This window comes from Coptis chinensis, chromosome 4 (genome assembly GCF_015680905.1).
Source record: "Coptis chinensis isolate HL-2020 chromosome 4, ASM1568090v1, whole genome shotgun sequence".
In the NCBI taxonomy this organism is placed as follows: domain Eukaryota; kingdom Viridiplantae; phylum Streptophyta; class Magnoliopsida; order Ranunculales; family Ranunculaceae; genus Coptis; species Coptis chinensis.
Window position 1 is genome coordinate 91,129,751 of NC_141459.1, and position 23,392 is coordinate 91,153,142.

At 34.8% G+C, this 23,392-nt stretch overlaps 2 protein-coding genes across 2 annotated transcripts; both read left to right on the top strand.

Moving 5' to 3' along the window:
- Positions 1–13,565: 13,565 nt before the first annotated feature.
- LOC147505608 (putative F-box/FBD/LRR-repeat protein At4g03220) lies at positions 13,566–18,461 on the top strand. The gene is made up of 4 exons (XM_086605588.1): positions 13,566–13,902; positions 13,995–14,119; positions 17,177–17,341; positions 17,975–18,461. The coding sequence occupies exons 1-4, from the start codon at positions 13,566–13,568 to the stop codon at positions 18,329–18,331; spliced, it is 984 nt and encodes a 327-aa protein (XP_086461714.1). The 3' UTR covers positions 18,332–18,461.
- A 144-nt stretch (positions 18,462–18,605) lies between these two features.
- LOC147505609 (uncharacterized) lies at positions 18,606–23,340 on the top strand. The gene is made up of 2 exons (XM_086558088.1): positions 18,606–19,611; positions 22,669–23,340. Exons 1-2 carry the CDS (start codon positions 18,996–18,998, stop codon positions 23,316–23,318), a joined length of 1,266 nt encoding a protein of 421 aa, XP_086414214.1. The 5' UTR covers positions 18,606–18,995; the 3' UTR covers positions 23,319–23,340.
- The last annotated feature ends 52 nt before the right edge of the window (positions 23,341–23,392 follow it).

Genomic DNA, 23,392 nt, shown 5'->3' on the forward strand with positions numbered 1-23,392 from the left:
CTATAACCAACATAACCAACTATTTAGTAGGCTTAGTAGCATTTCTCAAAAAAGAATTAAACAAGTTGATGATACCAAATTTGAAATGGAGAGTATCTATGACTATGTTTTTTTTACAAATGTAGGATCTTCTAAACTTACATTGAGTATTTGATTGCTTTAACAAAGATCTTCGCCAGGAGGAAGTCATTGACTGCAACTTCTTTGTTCTCATTCTTCTTATCTTTGTTAAAGCAATGAGTTAAGGAAATAAATACTTTAATGCAATATATATTATTAGTTGTGAAATCAACTTACGGACTGGATACCTCGAGTTAAGAGTTACGAAATTCCCTTTAATTTGAACAACCAAGAGAATCAGAAGAAATAAAAGCATGAAAGTGGATACAAAGTCCTCAATGAAGTGACGGATCTCTAAAGGCAATGAGGAGCAAGCTCCTTTGATATCCCGATAATGACTAAAACTCGGGAAATAACAACGGTCTAGTATTTAATTTCATATGCGTCAAACCGGCTGTATCAAGTAAAAAAATAACGTTTTCGGATGGTCTTCCCAGCTGCTTTGATTAATTTCACTTTCCTGGGATACTTCCAGCTAAGGGATAAAGAAGCCATTCTCAGGTATAAAATGGTTTTAAATGCAAAATATAGAACTGTATTCAGAAAAACACCTCAATAGCCCAAACTTTTTTAATGGTCAGTCATAACTATCTCTGGTTCTTCTAATGGCCTTCTTGTGCGAAAGAGCCTTCTTGCTTTGCAGCCTATTTTGCTCACCAGTAGCGGGAAGAGAGCCAACAGTAAGTACTTAAGAGATTCCTTTCTTGATTAACACTTAACAGTAGGCACACCAATTTCTGCTTTTATTCTACGATAGTAGAAAGGTTCCACTGATGTAAATACAATATGAAAGCCAAAAGCCAAAAACATATAAAAGTATGATTCTTACATTTTAGCTATTTTTTTCTTCTGCTCTTCTGAAGGTGGTGGCAGAACATAAGAAGCAGCATCTATAATTGCCTGTCCCATTAGCTTAGTTACTAGATTTTTGAACCCGTTCAACGAACGGGGACTGTTTTTATAAATTTTATTATTATGTATAAAAAATATTATTTCCAAAGTATATTGAAACTCATACAGTAAATTCATTTAGGTATATCTATATGAGCCGGAAACTCAAGGAAGTTGGGTTCAAGCAATGCGTTCGCCTTTTGTATATTTTGCAAAATTGAGTATCATGATTGATAATAACTACGTCTCAGCCATCACTACAATACGTAATAACTCATTTATTTTACAACACCATCACAACATTTCATATAATCACTACAATACCTAATAACTCATTTATTTTACAACACCGTCACAACATTTCATACACCCATAGTAAGAGTATAAAAGTATATGTAGACAAAGTTGGCCGGGCTTGTTATGCTACAAATAAAATGATTTATGTATCAGCATAAAAAACATAAAACACTAATTTTTTAAAAATCTCTTCCAAAATCTTTATTTCAACGCCTTATAAACCCTAGCCATCATTTCTTCCGGCAAGTTTTATCAAAATGGCAAAATGAACTCACATATGGAAATGTAAGCAAAAGAGAGTGCCTCATTAGCACTTTCTTTCACAATTCCATGAGTATCTTTTATGCATAGACTAACCAAAAGTCCTCTTTGTTTGGGCAAAAATGGTCAGGTTTATTATCCTAGTTTGTGATTGTAGCTATATTGAGTATTGATTTCCGCTCTTTAGTAATATAAAAACGGGTATGCACCTCCATTTGGTACAAAAATTATTGTTAGAAACTAATACATGAAAATAATAAGTTGCAAAATAAAAATCATCTTAGCAGCCTAATAGAAATATTAATTGCACATTAGTGGATATAAAGATAGCTTGTTAAATAGGGAGGGATGAGACATGGGTTTTTTTTTTTAATGTATGAAAACATAACTATCCTTAATATCTTTGTTTTAGTCGACAATTGTGTATTCTTAAATTCAAGTTCAGGCGTCCACTCCAGGTGTAAGGTGTCCACCTTAGATAATAACTCATACCATAAGCAATATCTTGCTTCAATAATGTGTCGTGTCTAGTGCTTAATCAAACTTACAAATGTAAAACTATCATAGGATCGGAAAAGTCGATCAAGTTGGCTGAACAACCGGTTGTATTGTGGAGGAGTTGGCTTGTACTAATTTATGTAGTCTCTGGCTTCCTGAAATAAACAAAAAAGGGATTAATTATGCATAGGACCTTGGTGGATTTGAACCACCATCTCTTGAGATGTATTTACACACTCTGCTCTTCCATTGAACTAAAGATCCACTTTAAGACACTCAGAAACATAATATGCAAGATAACAAACTTAAAACAGGCACCACCCCACTTTTAATTCATGACAACAAACCAAAACAATAAAAATTGAACAATTTTCTCTTATCATTCAACCATTTCTTATTTAAACTAAGTAACCAACACCTTGTAAGAAACGTGAATGGTAACCGTTTCTTATTTCCTATGAGTTATGCATTTCAATCATTTCCTAAACCCTTAATAAGAGACACGACAAACATAACTCGTAATCTCAAATGAGAGCGGCAGTGACTTAAGGCCTCCAGAACCCTCATATCACTACACCAAACACTTAAAACAAAGAAGTGCTAAATATATCAAGATTAATAGTGCCCAAAAAATTTGTTTCAGATGATATAATAATGTAGGTTGCTCTAGCACACCTGCATCAGGATGATCGAAATCGAGGGAGTAGCAGTACTTTGACTAAAGTGGTTCGTCAACTAAAATCAATACCTTTTTACACCTAACTGGATAAGGATTTGCAGCGGTGATCCCCAAATCAATTCATAAGAAACACAGACTTAGTGACTGCTAATTAGTGAACAACTCACATTTAAACAGAAGTGAGATGACTTAATACCAAACAGATGGACTCATTATACAAAGCAATATACGGGAGACGTCACTATCTTTATAGCCGAATCAACAACACTTAAAAAGCCACGAAAGTAAAAATCAAGATATTACAAAGATACCACCGAACCTTTACATATATACAAAACTAAAAGTACTTTCAAACCAATTACTTGGGATGCAATTTTGGTACTCTCTTCCCCACCATTATTGAAAAACAATTTCCCATCTTTAACAAAAGTCACATCCTCTTGGAATACTTTCCAATAAGAGACAGTGATGAATGATAAATATCTCACATCTCTTGCAGTAAGTTTTAACAAAAGCTTGTAGATTTTTTTTTCTGTTAAAAAATGTTCTATGTACTTATACTTGGTAAAACCGACTCTTTCTATTTTACTCTTTGTACTCATATTTGCCTAAAACGCAAAGAATAAAAAAATTGTGAAAGCTTGATATGAATAATAACATGAACAACCTCACAAAACACAAAATGAAACCAATACCATATACCTGCATAAATTTGTATTGCCATTTTACCTTCTTTATCTCTCACCAAATCATACTTGAATTCGGCAAAGCCAGCAAGAAAACCTGGTCAATTCCTCACAATAAAACCAAACATTGTATTGTTAATTTGAAAATGAACAATCAAATTCAAAAATTTGTCTTAACGTATGATTAATTACTATGAAAATGACAACAAATACTTTGGATTTCCACGACTAATAGATATCTGTTGTATTGATGTTAGAACTTCTAATGGTAAACAAATGATGTTAGGGGGATTTCAGCTTTGACTTCTACGCTATGGATACTTGGTATACAAAATTAAGGAAATTTGTAGGCCAAAGTAAAGTAAAAATGAGATGTTATGTAGGAATTAATGTTATCTAGCGTTGGAAAGAATGCATGCTAGAGAGATAGATGAGTGAACATCGCCCTTTTACAGTGAACTTATATGTATTTTTACCGTCTAAGGGAGCCATTTAACAAAACTTTAAGTCGTCAAAAAACAAAAAGAAATAATACTATGATAGTAGTATTATAACAAAAATCCCCGTGTTTAGGTAGCACCAATGGCTATGGAGGGATTGGAGATATGCCCAAAATCTCCTTGCAAGGTAGATCATATTAGGAGTCCAAGAAACAATTTTCCTAATTCCAAATCCAAGCAATTAGCAAACTAATCCATGTTCATTGCCAACCTAATGTAAAAGTTATATGTGCCTAATAGAATGTAAAGATGGCAACTCGCAGAGTTCTTTTGAGATGTGGATAAGAATAGAAGGAACCTTACTTAAAAGTCATTAGACCCCAAAGAATAGGGTAGAGGATCTTAAGAATTGCTTCAAACCACGGGGAGTGCCCACTTGTATATCATATAACAGTCAAGCTAATAAACAAAACCAAAAAAGAATTACACTAATCCCCAAAAAAAAAAACAATTACTGGCAAAAAATAATTACCTTATCATTACACAATTGTCACCTTTGAGCCTTTGTGTAGTGACCTAACATCCAGGAAAATCAATATATCTTCAACCTCCAAACCTAGAATTCAACAAAAGAATTATAGTAAATACATTTTTAGTAAGTCAATACTTCAAATAAATAAGGATTTCAACCATTGCCATACACTATGGCATAGTAACTTTGAAAAACATATAACAAATATAAAATAAGACGGTGGAGGTTTTCAAGTTGTCCAATGTCTTCACCAAAGAAACAAATATAAATAATAAGTAGTTCATAGCTGAATTAAATATATACAAACAATGCCAGTACATATAACATCTATGTGGATTGTGAATTTAATATAAAGAACTCAGTCTGAGGCCTTAGGCAACCTTAAGCTATTATTATCTGGGGAAAAAAAAAAGGAAACCTTAAGCTATGCCTAGCTGGTCTTCTCATTCCATGCAATCCTATTAAACTCATTTTACCCTATTTTGGCTTCATTTCTTCAATATACTCCATAACATCTTAAAACCAAATGCAATCATAATTTTAAATTGTTAAATCTCTAAGTTTATACTGAATATGGTCAAACATAGTAAGAATGTAGAAACATAAATATTATTGGACGTATAGGTCAAGTTGGCCCGGGTTTAAATAAAAGATCATTTGAAGCCTAAACAAATTTAGATTGAGTTCACATGTTGGGTTTGGTAGAGATTTTGAACTTCATTTACATCTGAAAAACCAAATTCCATTGCTATTTGTAATACACTGAAATACACATAGAAAGGGAATATCTCACTGCACAAAAGGTTGCAGGAAATTACGTCAATTGTTAGGCTCAAGATTATATAGACCTAACATGTGCGTGCTCTAAACGTAACAGTAGTAATTACTGTGAAACCAAATTAAGGAGGTGTTTGTTTTTTGCTTTTTGCAAGTGCTTACTACTTATTCTTTGGGTGCTTGTTTTCCAGTTATTTATAAGTGGTATACCTTTTTTTTTTGCATATTTTTGCTACTTATGAGTACCAAAAGTGTAAGTAGGCCCGACTCGTTAAAATTAGTTGTTAAAAAAAGTCATATTTTCTACCAAATTAAATTGTAATAGTCTGAGCATGGTATCATAGTTCATTCATTTCCATCTTCCATAAATTAACTTCATTATTTATAACCTGGATATATAGCATCTAAGAGTCTCATCTTTATCACGTGCTAATAAATATGCTCATCCTTGTAGATTTCAATATATAGGTGAACCAATAAAGGCAGTGAAACACCAAGCAATGACAATAAAATTATATAATTATATAAACACACAGAACAATGGATTCTAGTGGATTAATTTGATCTTCATAATTTTAAATTTCATTCTAGTGGATTAACGGTACATACCTCAGGATATATATCATTATTTGGTCATAATTCAATACATATTCAGTGTTAATAGCCCATTGTATTTCCCACCTGCAATTGTCATCACACCTGCAAGCAAATATTAAGTCTTAATATCCAAGTGTCGGCTTAAAATCCAAAAATCTAGATACCCAATATAATATGGCTGGGCAAAGTCACTCCACTAACACCAACATAAAAATCCCAGTAAATTACCTAAAACTGGAGTAGAGGTCTTGGCTGGTACACCATAAAAATCCCAACATCTTCGCTGCAAGAGTGAATGGACAGCTCAATCCGAACTTTTTAAAAGATCTCAACATCACACCCACACCAAATTGTGGTCTTGTCTGAAAGTTCAAAAATGTTTAACCAAAGTGGAGGAAAGTCAAAGGCAGATGAAGATGTTCAGGTTTACAGACTATAGTGTTAAGGTAATTATTAGAGAACAAACACATATATACTGATTTTATATTGAAACTCAAAGCATTCATTAAAAGCTTTAGAAAATGATAATACTAAACTAAGCTATCACACTCTGAGCTTTTAACAAACATGTTGGCATACTTGATGGGACTATGCGGAGGGTATGACATGTGAGTCGGAGAAGAGTTAACATAACTCCCTTATAAAAGCTTTCGTACATTTTTTTTATCAAAATAAATATCTAGTTCAGGGGGTTTCCGGGAGGTCTCATTATCACGTACTCCAATGACCTCAAAAGCTAACTCTATTCTTCGTTGAACTCCAATAAGTGCATGAAAATTCCATAAAGGATTAATATAGTAGATAACAGTCGACAACCAACCCTTGACTTCCATATACTGAGAGTTATAGTTGTATATTATGTTGTCCTTTACTGTTTACTCCCTTCTACATACCTAATTGAACTGTTACAGACTAAATGAAAACTAAAAGTAAACAAAGGTAATCAACCTTTTTTTTTATAGGCAAAGGTAATTAACTTACCTTCTCACAAAGCTCTGTGAGGTAGGACGTATAATGCTTGGCCTTAGTCTTGACTGCTTCTACAGTCAATTTTGTGTAATCCCGCATTAGATTTGAGGAGGCATGTCATAGTGTATTAAAAGGATTAAAACAGATAATTAGATTCACATAATAGGCGTATAGCTATAGTAAATAGTGAAAGTGATTAGCGGAAAAAAAAAATTAGTGAAAGTTTAGTTCATAGTCGTGGTAAGACCCACCTGATTTTTCTAGTGAAGCGGTTTAGTTTAAGTCAAATTTATCTCTAAAATGGCCTCTCTTCAATAAGCAGTGGCGAAAAGGCATCTATTTATCTCTTAACACAAATGGGTAGTTAGATAATCATGCTAAATTGGATAGTATGGGATTGTTCTTACTGTAAATAGATATGCTTCATATGTGTCAAGATTTTCTTCGTATAGATATGCCTCTTCTAGCGAGGTTTCGATAAAGGCACTTCACAATTAGATACACAGTGTTATCTATTCAATCCTATCACTTTGGAAATAATTCATCTACCAATATTAGTAGATAATACATTTGATGTCGGTCTTATGACTTATCCCCCAAGTAATCCTAAGTATACTTTTGTTGGCCTAGCTTGTGTTTCAGTTACAATGTCTGTCTTTAAAGTTATATGGACCCATATTCTATGAATGACAATTTAACGTTGTCTGACCTGAACCCAGTTCAATAACTTAACCTAGTAGTCATGTATCTATGAGACAATTCGTTGATAGTAAATTCAAGTTGTTTCCTAAGTTTGCCTTCACTAAAAATTAGCCATAAACCAAGAGGAAAGTAGGAGTATGTAGATGTGCATCCACTATAGTTACTAAATACTACCATTTACATAAGTGCAAGGGAGAAAAAACACTTACATAAACTTTAGAAAGTGAACAATTTGCTGAGATCTTGAGTCGCGTGAATAACCTATCGCAGAAAAATGGGAAGAACACATTAGAATGCTGATTCTGGGTAGCCAAACTATTTTGATACATAGGTTATAAAGACATATATAGACACAAATGCCAAAGAAGAGTGGAAATTTGAAAGGTAAAATTCATGTCATCTAATAATTTCCAATAATGCATATAATAACTATTATGTGATAAGGAGCAGGAATCTTCATTGAGTTGCACAAACAAACAAACAAAGCAGCCAATTGTTTGCACAAAAAAAAAAAATACATAACTCTATAGATTTAGCAATTGAAAGTTGAAACAGGGAAAAAAGGCAAAAAAAAGTGAAGAGATTAATACTACTAAATATGAAGCAGGGGCTAATATCCTTGTACAAAAAGTGAAGAGATCGATTAATACTACTAAATATGGAACTTTCGTGGATTTTGAGGGACTCTTTTTGAGTGCATGGTTATGGGAGGCTTATTATTGTCTAAGGATATTATACAACATAGAGCCAAAGTATATAAGTCAACAAAAATAGTGTAATTGATACCTGAATTATATAAGAAAATCACATTATATCAAAAGGTTTGAAAAACATAAATCTCTTCATATACCCAAATGAGTTGAAGTGTTGAACAATTCTACTGATAATAACTTTGAATAATGTTAGATACCATTTTGATTTGATAAGAATTCAGTCAACTTTATTGAAATTGCATCTCTTAGAAAGAAAGCAAGAAGCGATCAACAGAATAATATTGGATGAGCAAGAAATTAAAAAACACAACGAAGCGAAAAAAATAAATTAAAAAATTAAAAAATTAAAAAAAAAATGAATAAGCATGGTAGTGTTGAACTGTTTAATTAGCACAAAGAGTGACTGGAAAAATTATCCATCTTAACAAATTGCATAAACATAACAAAAAAAATAAAGAAATTATTACAAAAAATTTTAACCAACCAAAGAAATAAAGACAGTGAAAACTATATGGACAATGGTAAAAAGGACAAATAGAAGGAACAAACCTGATATGAAGAAGATTATAGAGAAGAAAGACAATAGATTAGCCGAGAATCTCTAGTGTTGTAATTTTAGGCCGGGGGTTTTTGTTTTTGTTTTTTTCGGTGAATAGTTGTGGGTTTTTGGTGGGTTTCCATTCTTAAGTTGGATACTGCCCTGATTTCTCGCAATCCCCTGATGATGTGGACACCCTCAAAGAGCTCCAAAGGGGATTGCTATTATATATATAAAGATTAGGTAATAAGTCAAAATTTTGGGGTCATATACAAAAATATTCGGAACAATAAGTTTCCTAATAATATTGGGTTTGAAACATTAATTCATAGCTAGGAACTAACTATATCAAGAAAAAACCATCAAGGGCCAGAACATGTTACACTAAATCAAATCTCAAATTGCATATTTTTCGAAGTCCATGAGTAATACAAAATAAGCTCATATATCAATCACTGTAGAAAGACACAGGGAAATTACCTTTCAAGCGGTATAATGCTTTAATTATTTCTGATTTCCAAGATCATTCTAGTATCGAAATATAAGAGATGGCCTGTACAGAAACAAAAAGCCGTTGATTTCCATTTTTCTAGGCCACAAATGAATAAGAGAAATTCATTGACTTAATATTTTAGACAAAAAGGCAGACATGGTCAAGTGGTTACTTTCATCGTAGTAACATAATTCTATTTTGAGTATATTGAAAGGATGAAAAAAGAAAGTGTTATTGTTTTCAAATGCAATCCAAAGAATCAAGATTGCCAAAGAAGTCGACTTGAAAACTTCATTGCATCAATCAATGAAACAATTAGAAAAGTTGCAACACTATAGGGACGTTACCCATACACAAGACTAAAAAAGACGGAGACACGAGATTGAGCCTAAGAATATGTCAACCGTAGCTAGGCAACTAAAAAACAGATTCTGAAAGCCAAGGCTTTAGCCTATGTTCCATTTCTTTGCTCTAGCCTGTTCGGTCCCCTTAGTCGCAAGCATACTTTCAACCAAGCCATTGTAGTTCTTCTTTCTCCCTAAGCTTTCTGTGTGATGGTTAGCCATAGAGTCCGTGATCTCAAAGTAGTAATTATTGATTCGAAGCCTGGTACAATAATGAAAAAATTTGAAAGAATGAGCTTTCCATTTAGTTGAATCTTGATGCTCGAGTCCCCTTCTTGAGAGGAAAAGGTATAGAGATTGAATCAACAATAACTTCAGCCCTATCTTAAGCATATACGTATCGGGCCAAGCCGTTTCATCTAAGCTCCTCGCTCATCAATATTAACAAAAGTTCCTATCTGCTCCCATTTCATGCATTTCATTGACTATACTCATTGCATTACTATTGTTATTTCTTTTGTATTGCAATTTTTTTTTTAAAAGAAGCCAGAAAGCCCTCACAAATGGTGCTTCTCCAAAAGTTTCCCAAAATCAGAGCACATATCAATATCTCTTACGACATTTATAACCCCAAGTTCCATTGAATCTAACAAATGCAAAGACTAAAGACTAATTATTAAAATATCTAGTTGTTGTAAAATTAGTCAAAATATATGAGGTGCCAAGGGTGAAGTTAATATGTATTGTTTATTCATGAAGATGGAGCAACAATTTAATTACTATAGTACTTGAGTTTCCGTAAGGTTTATAGTATACTCGTAAAACAAATTAACACAAAGAGACAGAGAGAAAATGATGTGAAAAGTCAGCATAGCTTTAAAGATAATTAATTACAAAACTTAAAAAACGATTCACCGAAATCAATGTAGAAAACATTCCATATAATCATAGTAATGATTAATGAAGCACTTATATTTGCCTAAAGTAGATCATGAAAATGTTTAGAGTGATAATGGAAACAATGCGCCTCCTTTTTTTGTATATCAATGACATCTTGGGGGCATTCATTTCGGAGATAAAATTTTCTGATTCCTTTCATAACTTTAAACCAACTTCAAGATCAAAGTCTTAAAAGGTCATCTCAAAAGCACAGAGTATAAGGAAGGAAAGAGATTATCGCCAATATCCAATGGGATTCTCAAAACCTTACCCAATATGCACCTTGCTAAAGATATTAGAAAAAGAGAGTACAATATGTTGATCAAAATTTAAATTCTAATATCAGTACCTAGCTAGTGTTTCCCTTTCGAAAAGCATAATCAGCTCTGCCATTTGAGTTGAGCTCCGAAAGTACTGGCTTACCTTCTTGTGGTTGAAAGTGCTTTAGGAACATGTTCTCTAAGATGTCAGAACTCAGAAGAATGAAAAAGAAAAGACATTTGCTATCCAATAACATTTATAACAAAAGAAAGATAAAATGATTCATGCTAAATCCTACTGACTTATTTCTTAATGATTCATGCTAAATCCTACAGTGATAGAAGAAAATCAAATTAAATATAAAATACAAATATACAATAAAATGGAAATTGACCCCATAGTACAGAGGAGAAATCTAGAAGTTAAAAAAAATACGACGATCATACACTCTGCGGAACTACTTGAAACGGAAGAAAAAAAATTCAAAAGAAGATCATAAAAAAAGTGGCTCAACTGTAAATATATGATTCAAATTGGACACAACAGATTCCTCCTCTTTCGATTGACGTAATGAATTTTGAAACAGAACATGCCCCACTGTTACACACAATAATATATCCAGCATTAGCCCATAACGTAATAAATAGCCAAACTCTAGAATTTAAAATGTTTCAAACTTGTTTACCTTGGAGGTGAGTTAGGGATTGGGAGATAGAAAAGAGTTGAATCGTTGAGTCAGACTCAGTTACGGATTGAAGGAATTTGAGGAGATTACGAAGGCCACGAACACAGAGAAAAGAGAACTTGGCTCGGGTGTCGCCGTCAGCCGGTGCGAAGAGCGAGTGTTGGAAATGAGGTTACAGAATCTCATAGTTTTTCTATCATGGTGTTATCATTACCTCATCAACATATGTGCCTTTTGTCAACTTTCCTTCCACCATGGCTTTGCCTCTCTCCATCTAACCGATCTTTCAATTCGAGGAAAATGGGCCCACTGAAAAGATATTCAAACACAGTCAAACATGTAAAAGTGTCGAGTTCATAATCCCAACATGGAAGCATTAGAAAATCTCATAGATTCCTTGTAATAGAAACTTCGTCTCTATCTTCTCAATTTTATCACGATGATGAAACCACATTGATCAGTTCCTTCAAGGAATCACTTACAATTTTAGCAAAGAAGTATCTCAAGGCCTCCTTGTGGATCGATGTTGGGGTGTACAACCTTGAGTCTCTGATCTCTTCTCTGTCATGGTCATTTGTATACTTTTAGGTTTTCCAACTTAAATCACAAAGCAAATTTAAATATAGCAAAGGAAATATGGAAATTTGGAGTTAGTCTTACTAACTAATCTTTGTGTACGCGTTTTTTTGATTTATACACTTCTTAATGACTAATGTGAAGTGGATATGATGTTTAAAGACGATAATCTTACTTGATGAAGTGGTTATAATCCGATGGAGCTCATTTGTCTCTTTCTCGGTGTCAGAAAAGAACAAAACACCCTAAACTGAGACACCTTGATGAAAGCTTAAGTAATGCTTCCATCAAAGATATAACTCGAAAGGATCCATTTTCGGATATAATAATGGAAAATCATTTTTTTTGGATATAGAAAATCATAAAAAGAATATGAATAATGAAAAGAAGAAAAGAAAGAGGATACTTAACATCAAGGAATGAAGGTAATCACATTTAGTGTGTATGGAGGAACTGATGATCTTGGGAAGAGAAGAAACCGGCCAACGTTTAGAAAACGTGGAGAAGAGAAAAATGATATTTAGATTACGTAGGGTTTTCCAAAAAAATTCGGTGTTTTAAAAAGTCGAAAACTTCTAATATTTCTTCAGATATTTTTGAAATTGGGCGAGATTTCATTGTATCGGGGAGGGAATTATAATTTGAGAATAGCTTAAGGAGATTTAAACAAACCTGGGGAGGTGTCACTAATTATTAGTACCTACTTTTTTTTAGGAGCCAATCATATTGCTAGAGGTCCAAAATAGAGCGATATGGTGAGGAGAGAGAATGTGCGCGAGCTTTTATATATATATATAGATAGATAACAAAAGTATCACAAGTTGGTTTTGGGCTAAATGGGCTTTGGGCTTGAGTTAGACTTCGAGACACAGACACACGGGTAAACACCAAACCCATTAAACCCCGATCCGCCCGAGTTGCGCACATATAAATTCCCTCGTTTCATTTCTTCCTCTTTGTTTATTCTATTAATCTCGGTCATATGCTCGGGTGACCGAGTTGAGACTACTAGCGATTCCACAATTTCGAGGTAATACTTAATTTTCTTTGTTATTTAACAAACTTACAACATTTCATTTCTTCGTTTTAGTAATTTTCATTTAGGGCTTACATGGGTAAATAATAGATCATTATGTTTTTCCAATGATTGTTTTAATAAAATGAAACAGAATTGCATGTTGATGGAAGGGAGCATTAAAATGTTGACAAGTTGCACTGCCATGAGCAACAAGGTTATGAGGATGAGTGATGAAGATATAATAAGTTCTTTACCGGAACAAATACTTCATCATATACTATCTTATTTGGACATGAAAGAAGTACTGTTAACGAGTCTTCTTTCTACGAAATGGAGAAACGTATGGAGATCTGTTCCTAATTTAATTTTTAGTGAATCTTTCTGGAAAGACCCTGTTCGTAAAGTACTAGTGTTAAGCAAATTTATATATTTTGTTGACACGGTTCTACTTCTCCGAGGTGGTTCTAACATAAACAAGTTATCTATCACCTCATCCAAGTACAATAATTTGAATCAAATTCAAAGATTGATTACTTATGCTGTGATGGAATGCTAAAGAGATACATATGGTTGGTCTGGATATTTATCGCAAAACCCGATTTACTATCTTTACTTGCTCGTGTCAATACTTTACACTTGGTATCGGTTCATATTTCGTCATTCGATACTCAAGAATGGCTACACTTGAAATCTCAATCTCTTGAAAATTTGATTATCGAAGATTGCCGGGGTTTTAGATGTCTGGGTATATATACTCCTCAGCTCAAGTACTTGAAGGTGGAAAATTCTAGGGAGGAATATAATCCTTCAGGGCTGATTGAGATTGATGCTCCAAAACTTACGTCACTTGTATGGAAAGGGTATATGTATAAGGACTATATTTTCAGTAGTCCTTCATCTCTTGTTACTGTAGAAGTTGACACAAAGATTAATAGCGTGGATGAGCATGAGCACTTAAATACTGATTCATCGATGAAGATGAAGATGAGCATGAGCATGAAGCTTATACCTTCTCCGATGTAGTGTTTGGTAAATGCTTGAGGAATATCCTCAAAGAACTTACTAATGCAAAGTCTCTAATATTATCAGCACATGGATTTCAGGTATGCTTTCCTTCCTTATTTTCTCTTCAGAAATTACTTTGAATCATATTGTCTATGTATTCATGTAGTCGACATTAGATTACTGAGAAGTTAGTTACCTCACTGTACAGGGCCTCTAATTGATCATTAAAAAAATCTTCTTTATGGCCTCTCTCAATGTAATAATATGTAAAATTTGCCTAAGAAACCAGGTAGGGTATTAGAGCAAGCCCAATGGGGGCCATATAGCACCCGAAACACCAAATGGCCATTCAAATGGTGCTGCTAGAAGGGTCTTAAATTTGGCTGGTGTGATAAACTCAGCTAAATTTGTGGCCTTGTCTAGCAGCTGCCAAAATTAAGTTGTAAAATTAAAAAAAAAAGGCCCAGTGGAACGGTTTGCAAGCTTTTGGCATGCCAAATTTGGCTTGCAAGCTAAAATGGCCAAATTTCTGATGTGACACCCTTTTAGCATGTCTTTTTTTTTAGCATGTTTGTTGTTTTTTTTTTTTTTTTTTTTTTTTTGCTCGGTAACCCTTTTAGCATGTCCCCATTGGGCTTGTTGTTACTGACTTAAAAGGACACATGTACTGTGATGTAGGATGATAAGGTTCACTTTTTAGGGGAATTGCATTAGTAGAATTAGTAAGTTGATTTTTTGAGTTTCCTTTACTTAGCTTAATTAGATTTAGAAGTCTAGGTTTCTTGGTTATCAAGTATGGATTATCTATATAAGGAGGCCATTGTGATTTATCCTATATCAAATCAATAATCAAATTTATCCCAAATTTAATACTCATCTTCTTCAAAACTTCATTGTCTTCGTTCTCTTCTTTTATCAAGGGTTTCCGTATCCCTTCTTCTAATCTACACCCATGTACCGCATCATACTCAATCTGTCTGTTGGGAGGTTCCCTTCTGTAAGGATAGGTTAATTTACTTAATTGATACACAATGACACGGCTCTAATAAGAGCCATTAATGGCGAAATTTCTGGACCTTTCTGGCTTCACTTCGTGTCTCGCTCCTGTGCTCTGATATGCATTTAACCAAGGCAACATTTGTCACACCGAAAGAAAGTTTGAAATACTTTATGAGTGATAGTTGACTGTAATCCCAGTCTCAGCATTGACCTTTAGGTATAAGTTCCACTGCTGTTCTATGAATAGCCAAGGTGGTTTCTCACTATGCATTTGAAACCCACTGATCTTGGGTTTCCATTTTATGCTCCACAAAAGTTTAGTGTGCTTCAACAAATGGATTTTGGGTATTAAGAAATATGTATGTGTCTATATTTTGCTCAGTGTTTTATTAATGAAAAAAATCCAGTTTTATAAGACCTACAGATAGATTTCTGGAACCTTAAATAACAGAGTCTATAAATAACAGAGTCTAGATTTCTGGAGCAGTGTGCCAGTCATTTTGGAACCTTAGGGTTTGCTGCAGAAAGGGCATTTTCAAACTCTTTGTAAGGATAAGCTTTTTGCTCGAGTTGACAACCATTTGATAACCATTAAACTACAAGATTAGGTTGTGTGAGAAGAGAGTCAAAGAAGGTCGGCTAACAGGCTAGGTTACCAGATTGAAGGGCAGAGTGCAATATATGAAGGTACAAAATGCTAGTTCCTGGTTGGAATAAAAAAAATTTAGTGCAGATCCATGCTTAACAATTTTGGTTATTCTTGAATCTTTAACCCATTGCGAACGATATTGAAGCAATTTCAACTGGGAAATTAGTCCCCTATTTGGAGTCACTTCGACATGAGTTGTGAATTTTGACAATCTGGAGATAGCTTGGAATCCTGTTTTTACACTGTAATTCGACATCCATCATTATCTCCACTTTTTCTTATTAATAATGGAATCAAACAGATTGCTGCTTAGCCGGGTGGGCAGCAAGGTATGATGAGGCTTTAGGTAGAAGTTTCGGGGTTCTGTTTTCCTTGATAGATTTAAGTTCGTTTAGCATCTGTTCACGCTAAAAGGTAGTGAGTGGAGTCGGGCACATGAGTTTCGAGTTCAATCCTTACCAGAGCTTACATTTTGGTTTGAGTAGGCCATGCTACATGAGAGATTCGTCTCACTGAGGAGAAACTGGGCACTTTCACTATTTTTCATGTAGTTGGTCTTGATGATTTAGTACCCTGATGAATTAGTAGAACATCCTACCCTTTTTTAGCTAGCGTTTCTAAATTTTCAGCGACGGGGTTTCTCATTTCAAGACTACTCATCTCAAATGGCTACCTAATTGAAATACTACCCTTTCAGACTGCTCATGTCTCCAGATTAGGATCCACTGTCATGTTTAACTCTGATAGTCCTGGTGAGAGTTTAGAACAGCCATGTGATGAAGAGGGGTAGAAGAAGTAATTGCTTTAAAGGTTTTGTTTTTTGGTCCAAAGTCCATGACGAGACGAGGGATATGCCCTTCAGCCATTTTATGTTTAGATGGAATTTTTTGATGTATTGACCAGGAGTCTTTGTTTTGTAGTTTCTTGTGTTTTTTTTCGTCAATCTTTGATTTTTCTGTTGTTGTACTGGTAGGATCGCTCATCCTACTTTCTTTTGATTGGTTTCATATAAAGAAATTATATTTACTGATCAAAAGAAAAAAGGGTAATTGCGTTGACCATGTGTGTGTGTGAGGGGTAGAAGACGTAATTGTATTAACCATGTAAATGTGTGTAAAATGAGGGAACTGAACTAGATCTTAGATGCTTCACAACAAACAAGAAATGAGATGGGCCTCCTGCGCCTATTGCGACAGCTGTATTTTGGCAAGTTTTAAATGTCCTCTAATCAGTAATTGATCACCTGGTCAGTTTGTTCATTGTACAACTGGAATGTTTCAAACAGATTTTTCAATTCCCACATTTCATTAACGGTGTTATAGCAATGCCATGGAAGTCATTTCCTCTTAATGGTGTCAACTACTTTTACTAATATGTTGAACGCATTTCTTACGTACATATGCATTCTGTATTGACATACTTGCATAATTGATGTTTCAAGAATTGGTATTATGCATTTGCAAGTAATGGCTGAGTTAATCTGCTTTTTCTTTTTCCACTGGAGAAGACTTTTTCAGAAGTACCTGATGAGATCAACTCACTGCCTTCTTCATTTCATAATCTGAAGTTTTTGAAGCTGACAGACTTGGATAACAGTGGCAACATCTGTGCATTAGCCAAATTGTTGAAGAGCTTTCCTTGCTTAGAAACTCTTGTCTTGGAAAGAACTCAGGTATTGTATGAAAAACAACGATGCAGAGTTTACTTCGTCGTATGCAAAACAAGTATGAGAACTGTGTCGTTCTTATGTTATTATTATATAAAGAAGCAACTTTCATTTTGTTAGTTCGACTGTAAAACTTGATAATCAGTTGTCCGATTGTGATCAATATCGTGTGGCAATTTAGTTGACCAAATAGCTAATCGGTTTGAAGTGCATAAATCATCTTAAATTTGTTTGAAGTGCATAAATAATTATAATATGGACTCATGGAGTTGCGCAATCTGAAGCCGACCCCCCTATTTGGCCATTTGGCATTGCTGAAATCGAAAGATCTTTATTCTTTGATTTCATACCTTCGAATAGTTTTGTACAATCGCATGACTCACTTTAAAGATGTAACATTGCGTTTGATTCGTGGTATACAGTGCAATTGCAAAATTAATGAATAACATTTATAGTAAAACATAACAGTGATAATGAAAGTTATTACTTTTGTATTATTTGGTTTATAATTATTGATTGCATTTTTTGTGATCAAAGAGCAAAGCAATTTCTGATTTCAGCAATGCAATGGGCCTAGATATTTCCTTCACTTCATATCCTGTCTATTAACATCTCAATCAATTATGTTCTTGTTTGCAGGCAATATCAACAACTACAGAGGAGGGAGGGGACTGGGGACAACAACTTCTCTTCCAATGCCAGTTTTGTCACCTGAAGTCTATTGAGATCCAAGATCTTGAAGGCTGTGAAAATGAACTGAAGTTTCTTGAATTTCTTTTGAAAAATGCAATGGTTCTAGAAAGCATCACCATCAAAGTTAGAGAGGCCCTATCAGAATACAAAGAAAAAGAGTTGGGTGAATTTGCGAAGAAAATACAATCCATGTCAAAAGCCTCACAAAGGGTGAAAGTACTGCTTTTGTTCAAGAGAATAGTTAGATTGGCCATTTTATTTGAAGAGCCCTACATCACTTACAAACCACACCCAAAATGCTAGAAGATTGTAATGTACTGTCTAAATCCTTAGGATGTGGTGGTGATGTATTATTTTCAAGTTGATACTTGATAGTTGATAGAACATATATCCTCTATTTTTCTCCGTGGGATCAAAATCTGCTTCTTCTATATGTTATTTGTGTCTAATTAGCATTTTAAAAAAAATTGGGCTAGCCTTCCACAGAAAGGCACCAAAAACAGAGAAAATAAATTTTGCTTTGAGCAAAAAATAAAAATTTACCCAAATGAGGCCATAGACGGGTTTGTTCGGCATCTGCTCTGCTTTCTTGTTGGATTTCCATGGCGAAGATAAGTAGAATTTCTTTTGGTATTCTCTCTCCTCTTTCTTCATTCTTTCGTTTCAAATCCACTACCACTAGAAACCACCCATCTCCTTCTTCTTAAGAGAAATTGGTTAGAGATCGTTGTAAAACAGGAACACTTGAACTTGACGAGGCATTGGGCTTCTTTAATGAGTTGATTCCTTCCATTCACCCTTTCAACCAACTGTTAGGAGCCCTTGTCAAGACCAAACACTATTCTACTGTTTTGTCCATGTACAATGCAATGGCTTCTGCTGGACTCCAATTGCTACTCTTATATGGGTCGGGTGGATTTCGGGTTTGCTGTTTTGGGGACTATTTTAAAATGCGGGTTTGAACCGAATGCGGTTACTTTCAATACTCTTCTCAAGGGTTTGTTTACGGAGGGAAGCCCGAGATGAAGTCACTTATGGGGTTGCCATCAATTGGTTCTGCAAATCATTAAATTCAGATATTGCCCTTCAATTGATGAGCTCAATGGAAAAGGAAAAGCTGAAGCCGAACATCCACATATACAATATGATCATTGACTGTATTTGCAAGGAAAACCGGGTGTATGATGCTGTCAATCTCTTTCAGGAAATGGTTGACAACGGAGTTGTCCCAGATGCCATTACTTTCAGCTCTTTAATTCATGGACTATGCAGCATTCGTCAACTGAAAGGAGCCATCAGCTTGTTTGAAGATATGTCCAAAAGGAGCATCTCACCGGATATTGTAACCTTCAACATTCTCGTGGATGCCTTTGGCAAAGAGGGTGGGACCAGTGGAGCACTTCAGGTGTTTGAACTGATGCTTCAACGAGGTATAGCGCCAGATGTGAGAACATACAGTATTTTGGTTGATACTTATTGCAAAGAAGGGAAGGTTAGTGAAGCACATGACCTATTAGAGGAGATGTTTCAGGGAAATGGGGCGCCTAACACAGTCACATGCAGTGCGTTGATGAATGGGTACTGTTTGTATAACACCCCGTATTTTATTTTATTTTTCCTAATAATAATAAAGATAATAATAATAATAATAATAATAATGTAATAAATAACAGAGATAAGATATCCAGTAGTTTTTGGATAAAAGCCCGTAAGTAAGTAGATAGGTTTAAAACCCTTGTTTTCGGGGAAGTTTTAAAAACCAGAAAATAGGGGTTTCTCACGTAGAGTTTTTAGGGAAAAACAAAACGGGAGTTTTATAAAAAAAACAAAAAAGGAAGAGTTTTACTGAGAGAAGAAAAAAAGGGTTTGAACAAGAAAGATCGTCCAGTTCACGCGACAATAGACGTTGGGTTTTCGGGGTTTAGCTCTCGGGAAGCTGTTCGGTTTTAAACTGTGAGTAGATCTTTTATCTTCCACTGAATCCATATTTGTAAGTCTCTTTAAAAACTTTAATGTCTGATATCTGCAAATCTGTAAATTTCTTTCTGTTCAATTATTCGTCAATGTTATTCTACATACTGTTTATTCTACCTACTATTCGTTAGTTTGCTGCTGTCTTAGTCTGGGTACTGTGTAAACAAACTTACGAAATAAAAAGATGATTTTGAATCAAATTTTAATTATCGATATACGTTGGATATAAGCTTGTTCTGTTGGAGTTTGGGTAAGCCGATTTTATTGGGTTTTGGGTTGAGGTGTTGATGTAGATCAAGTTGATATGGATTTTTTGTTTGAATTGGAGATTGGAATGGTTAGGTGATAAATGGTTGAGTTTGGGTTGTTGGTGTATGAGGTGGGGTTTTTGAAGCCTCGAGGAGCTTCAATGGCGACAAATCAGCACCACACCGCCTTAAGGCCTTGATTGTATGGACTAGTGTTTTTGATTAGATTTGGTTGTGAGGTTATGTTGTGGGGTTGAGGTGGATTGTTGGTGGTTGATTGGGGGCTGGAGAGAGGGTGATTGAAGCTTGAATAAACCTTTAATGGCGTCGTTCGAATTTTCTTCAAGATAAATGTAATCATGGATTTGATGGTATAGGTAGGTGGGGTTTTTGTGAGGATCAAAACCGGTTTTTTTTTCTCATCATGGATGGCGGTGGTGGCCGTTGTGGTGGTCGGTGGTATCGGAGAATGAAGGAATGAAGGAGATGAACAGTAGCAAAAACGATTTTGGGCTTGGGCCAAAATCGTGGGCTAATATCTTTTTATTTTTTTATTTTAAAAATTTGACTTTTAAGATTAGACTATGGGCCTTAGGATTTGGGCTTTTGGGTTTTTGGAGTTTAGGCCGGGTTGACCAATGTTGACTGTTGACCAGAGTTGACTGTTGACTTTGACCAGGGTTGACTTTGACCAGTTGACCCAAAATTTGACTTTTACCTAAAATTATGATTCGGTCTAATAGGATAAGTCTAGGACTATTAACGTGTTTGATTTTAGGCTAAGACCTTTATAAATATACTTGTGTACGTGTATTTACTGTTTTGTGATTTTTTTCAGTCTTTTACGATACACAACGTTATGACACTTATACATTCATGAAATTAATAACGCGTAAACCAAAAATAATTGAATCAAGATATTCCTACGTTCTCGAAATAATCTATGCAATACAAGATAATAATCGTAAACAAAACTTACCGCGACCCTTTTAGAACTCTCCACGCCTCAAGTTTTGGAATTGAGTTTTATGACCGATGATGTCATATGTAGGTGGGCATTTATTGAATGTGCTATAAATGGCCCGTTAGTGTTATATAAGTGGTATTCATCAAGGGTGCCATGAATGACCCGTATTCATCGAATGTGCCATGAATGACCGATTAGTAGACCCGCCCTAAAGAGGAACTAAGGTATTCGGGCTTTGGGAGTTAGTTGTATTCCTTGAATGTACCGGGAATGTAGGATCGGGTATTTTTTGAATGCGGTAGGAATGACGGGGCATTCATTGAATGTGCCATGAATGGCCCGTTAGTGATATGATAGGTATTCCTTGAATGTGGCGGGAATGACCTAAAGTATTCATTGAATGTGCCATGAATGACCGAAGTTTTTGTACCCAAAGAGGTCGTGAAAATATGTGTATGAAAGCCGGAGATGGCTATGATATTGTGGTATTCGATTGGGAGAGAGGCACAGGGAATGTGTGATTTGGCAAATGTGTGGAGTGCAAATCGTGGAGTAGGTACTAAAAGGGTGGGTGTATAAGAAAAGTAATTGATTAATTGATAAGAGAAATGGATTTGTTTATACTGAGTGTGTTGGGTTTACCTTTGAATACATATATAATATCTACATATGTTATATATACAAGTTCTAACTTTTCTTTGCGGGAGGGTAGGACTTAATAATATTTTCAGGTAGGTGTGCCGGTCCTACCCCTTATACAAATGCGGACATCGGTAAGTGTAATTCAATTATTTAGATATTAAAAGGAGTTATTAGAATGAGTTAATAAAATGGAAGTTAATAAAATGGAAGTTTTGCTTGGGAAAAAACTATGCGGTTGAGATGACGGAAACACACATCTTCCAAGCCGAGAATGATTAGGTTATGATAGATTTAAAGTGTTAGTTGGATAAGTAAAGTTTGAAATGTTTATATGTATTTAGTTCACTCATACCAAAGAAATTCAATTTGTCACCCATGTTTGCTTTGTTTTGGTAACGTGGGTGTGTTCTTGGGAACATAGGTGGAAGCAATGGAATCGAATGTGTGTGATTGGGATTCGTGGCCCGGAGCAATCCGTTAGTTTTCTTTTAGGTCTGATTCTTTATTGGAAGGATGTAATAACGTAGTTTACCTTTTTCATGGCATGAGAACATGGTAGTGAGGAATTTTATTCTGAGAGTTTGTTTGATATTTTATTTGGAAGGATGTTATCTTAATAAAGAAGTTGTGGATAATTATTGGGATTATTTTAATTTAAGTTGATTCTTTTATGACATGGCTGTTAGGGTTCTGTATGTGTAGTATCTCCTGTCATAGTCTAGGTTCCTAAACAAGTGAACCTAGTGATGTTTGAGATTTTATATTTCAAATATTCACTTTGTTATTGTTTAGAAATTTGGGCTGTGACAGTTTGCAAGGTCGAATGGAAGAGGCTGCAAATGTTTTTAATTTAATGTTGAATAGAGGTCTGGAACCTAACATTATTACTTATAGAAGTTTGATTAGTGGTTACTGCAGAGCTAGGAGAGTTCTTGAGGCTATGAAACTTTTTCAGGATATAACTCGGAAGTGTTTGAAACCTGATGTTATCATGTATACTACCCTTATAGGTGGGCTATGTAAGGTTGGGAGAGTTTTGGATGCAAAGAAGATTTTTATAGACATGCAAACTTGTGGGCAGAGTCCAGATATTGTCACATATGGTACATTAATAGAAGGTGTGTGTTCTAATGGTGGACTTTCAGAAGCAATGGACTTGATTCGATTGATGGAAAGCAATGGGTTAAGAGCTAGTGTTGTGATTTATAACAATATTATTCACTACATGTGCAAAGAAGGAATGTTGTTGGAAGCCAAGGAACTATTTTACAGTCTTTCTTCAAAAGAGGTGCTGCCCGACACCATAACATATAACACAATGATCAATGGCTTTTGTAAGGAGGGCATGTTAATTGATGCTCAAAGTTTGTTCATAGAGATGGAAGAGAATAATGTTGCTCCAAATGACCCAGACGCTCAATATCATGGTTCAAGGATTTCTCAAAGGCAGAAATTTTGAGAAGGCAGTGCAATTTCTTAAGGCAATGGATGAGAGGAGGTTCTCGGGCGGATGCAAATACTATGTCTATGGTT

What these genes read in the sequence shown, in the direction of transcription:
- LOC147505608 (XM_086605588.1), top strand. Translation starts at nt 13,566, where the DNA reads ATGCTAAAGAGATACATATGGTTGGTCTGGATATTTATCGCAAAACCC. An exon ending in GTATAAGGACTATATTTTCA is followed by an intron (nt 13,903 to 13,994) that starts GTAGTCCTTCAT and finishes TCATCGATGAAG; the next exon opens with ATGAAGATGAGCATGAGCAT. An exon ending in TATCAGCACATGGATTTCAG is followed by an intron (nt 14,120 to 17,176) that starts GTATGCTTTCCT and finishes CCACTGGAGAAG; the next exon opens with ACTTTTTCAGAAGTACCTGA.
- LOC147505609 (XM_086558088.1), top strand. Translation starts at nt 18,996, where the DNA reads ATGCGGTTACTTTCAATACTCTTCTCAAGGGTTTGTTTACGGAGGGAA. An exon ending in TGCGTTGATGAATGGGTACT is followed by an intron (nt 19,612 to 22,668) that starts GTTTGTATAACA and finishes TGGGCTGTGACA; the next exon opens with GTTTGCAAGGTCGAATGGAA.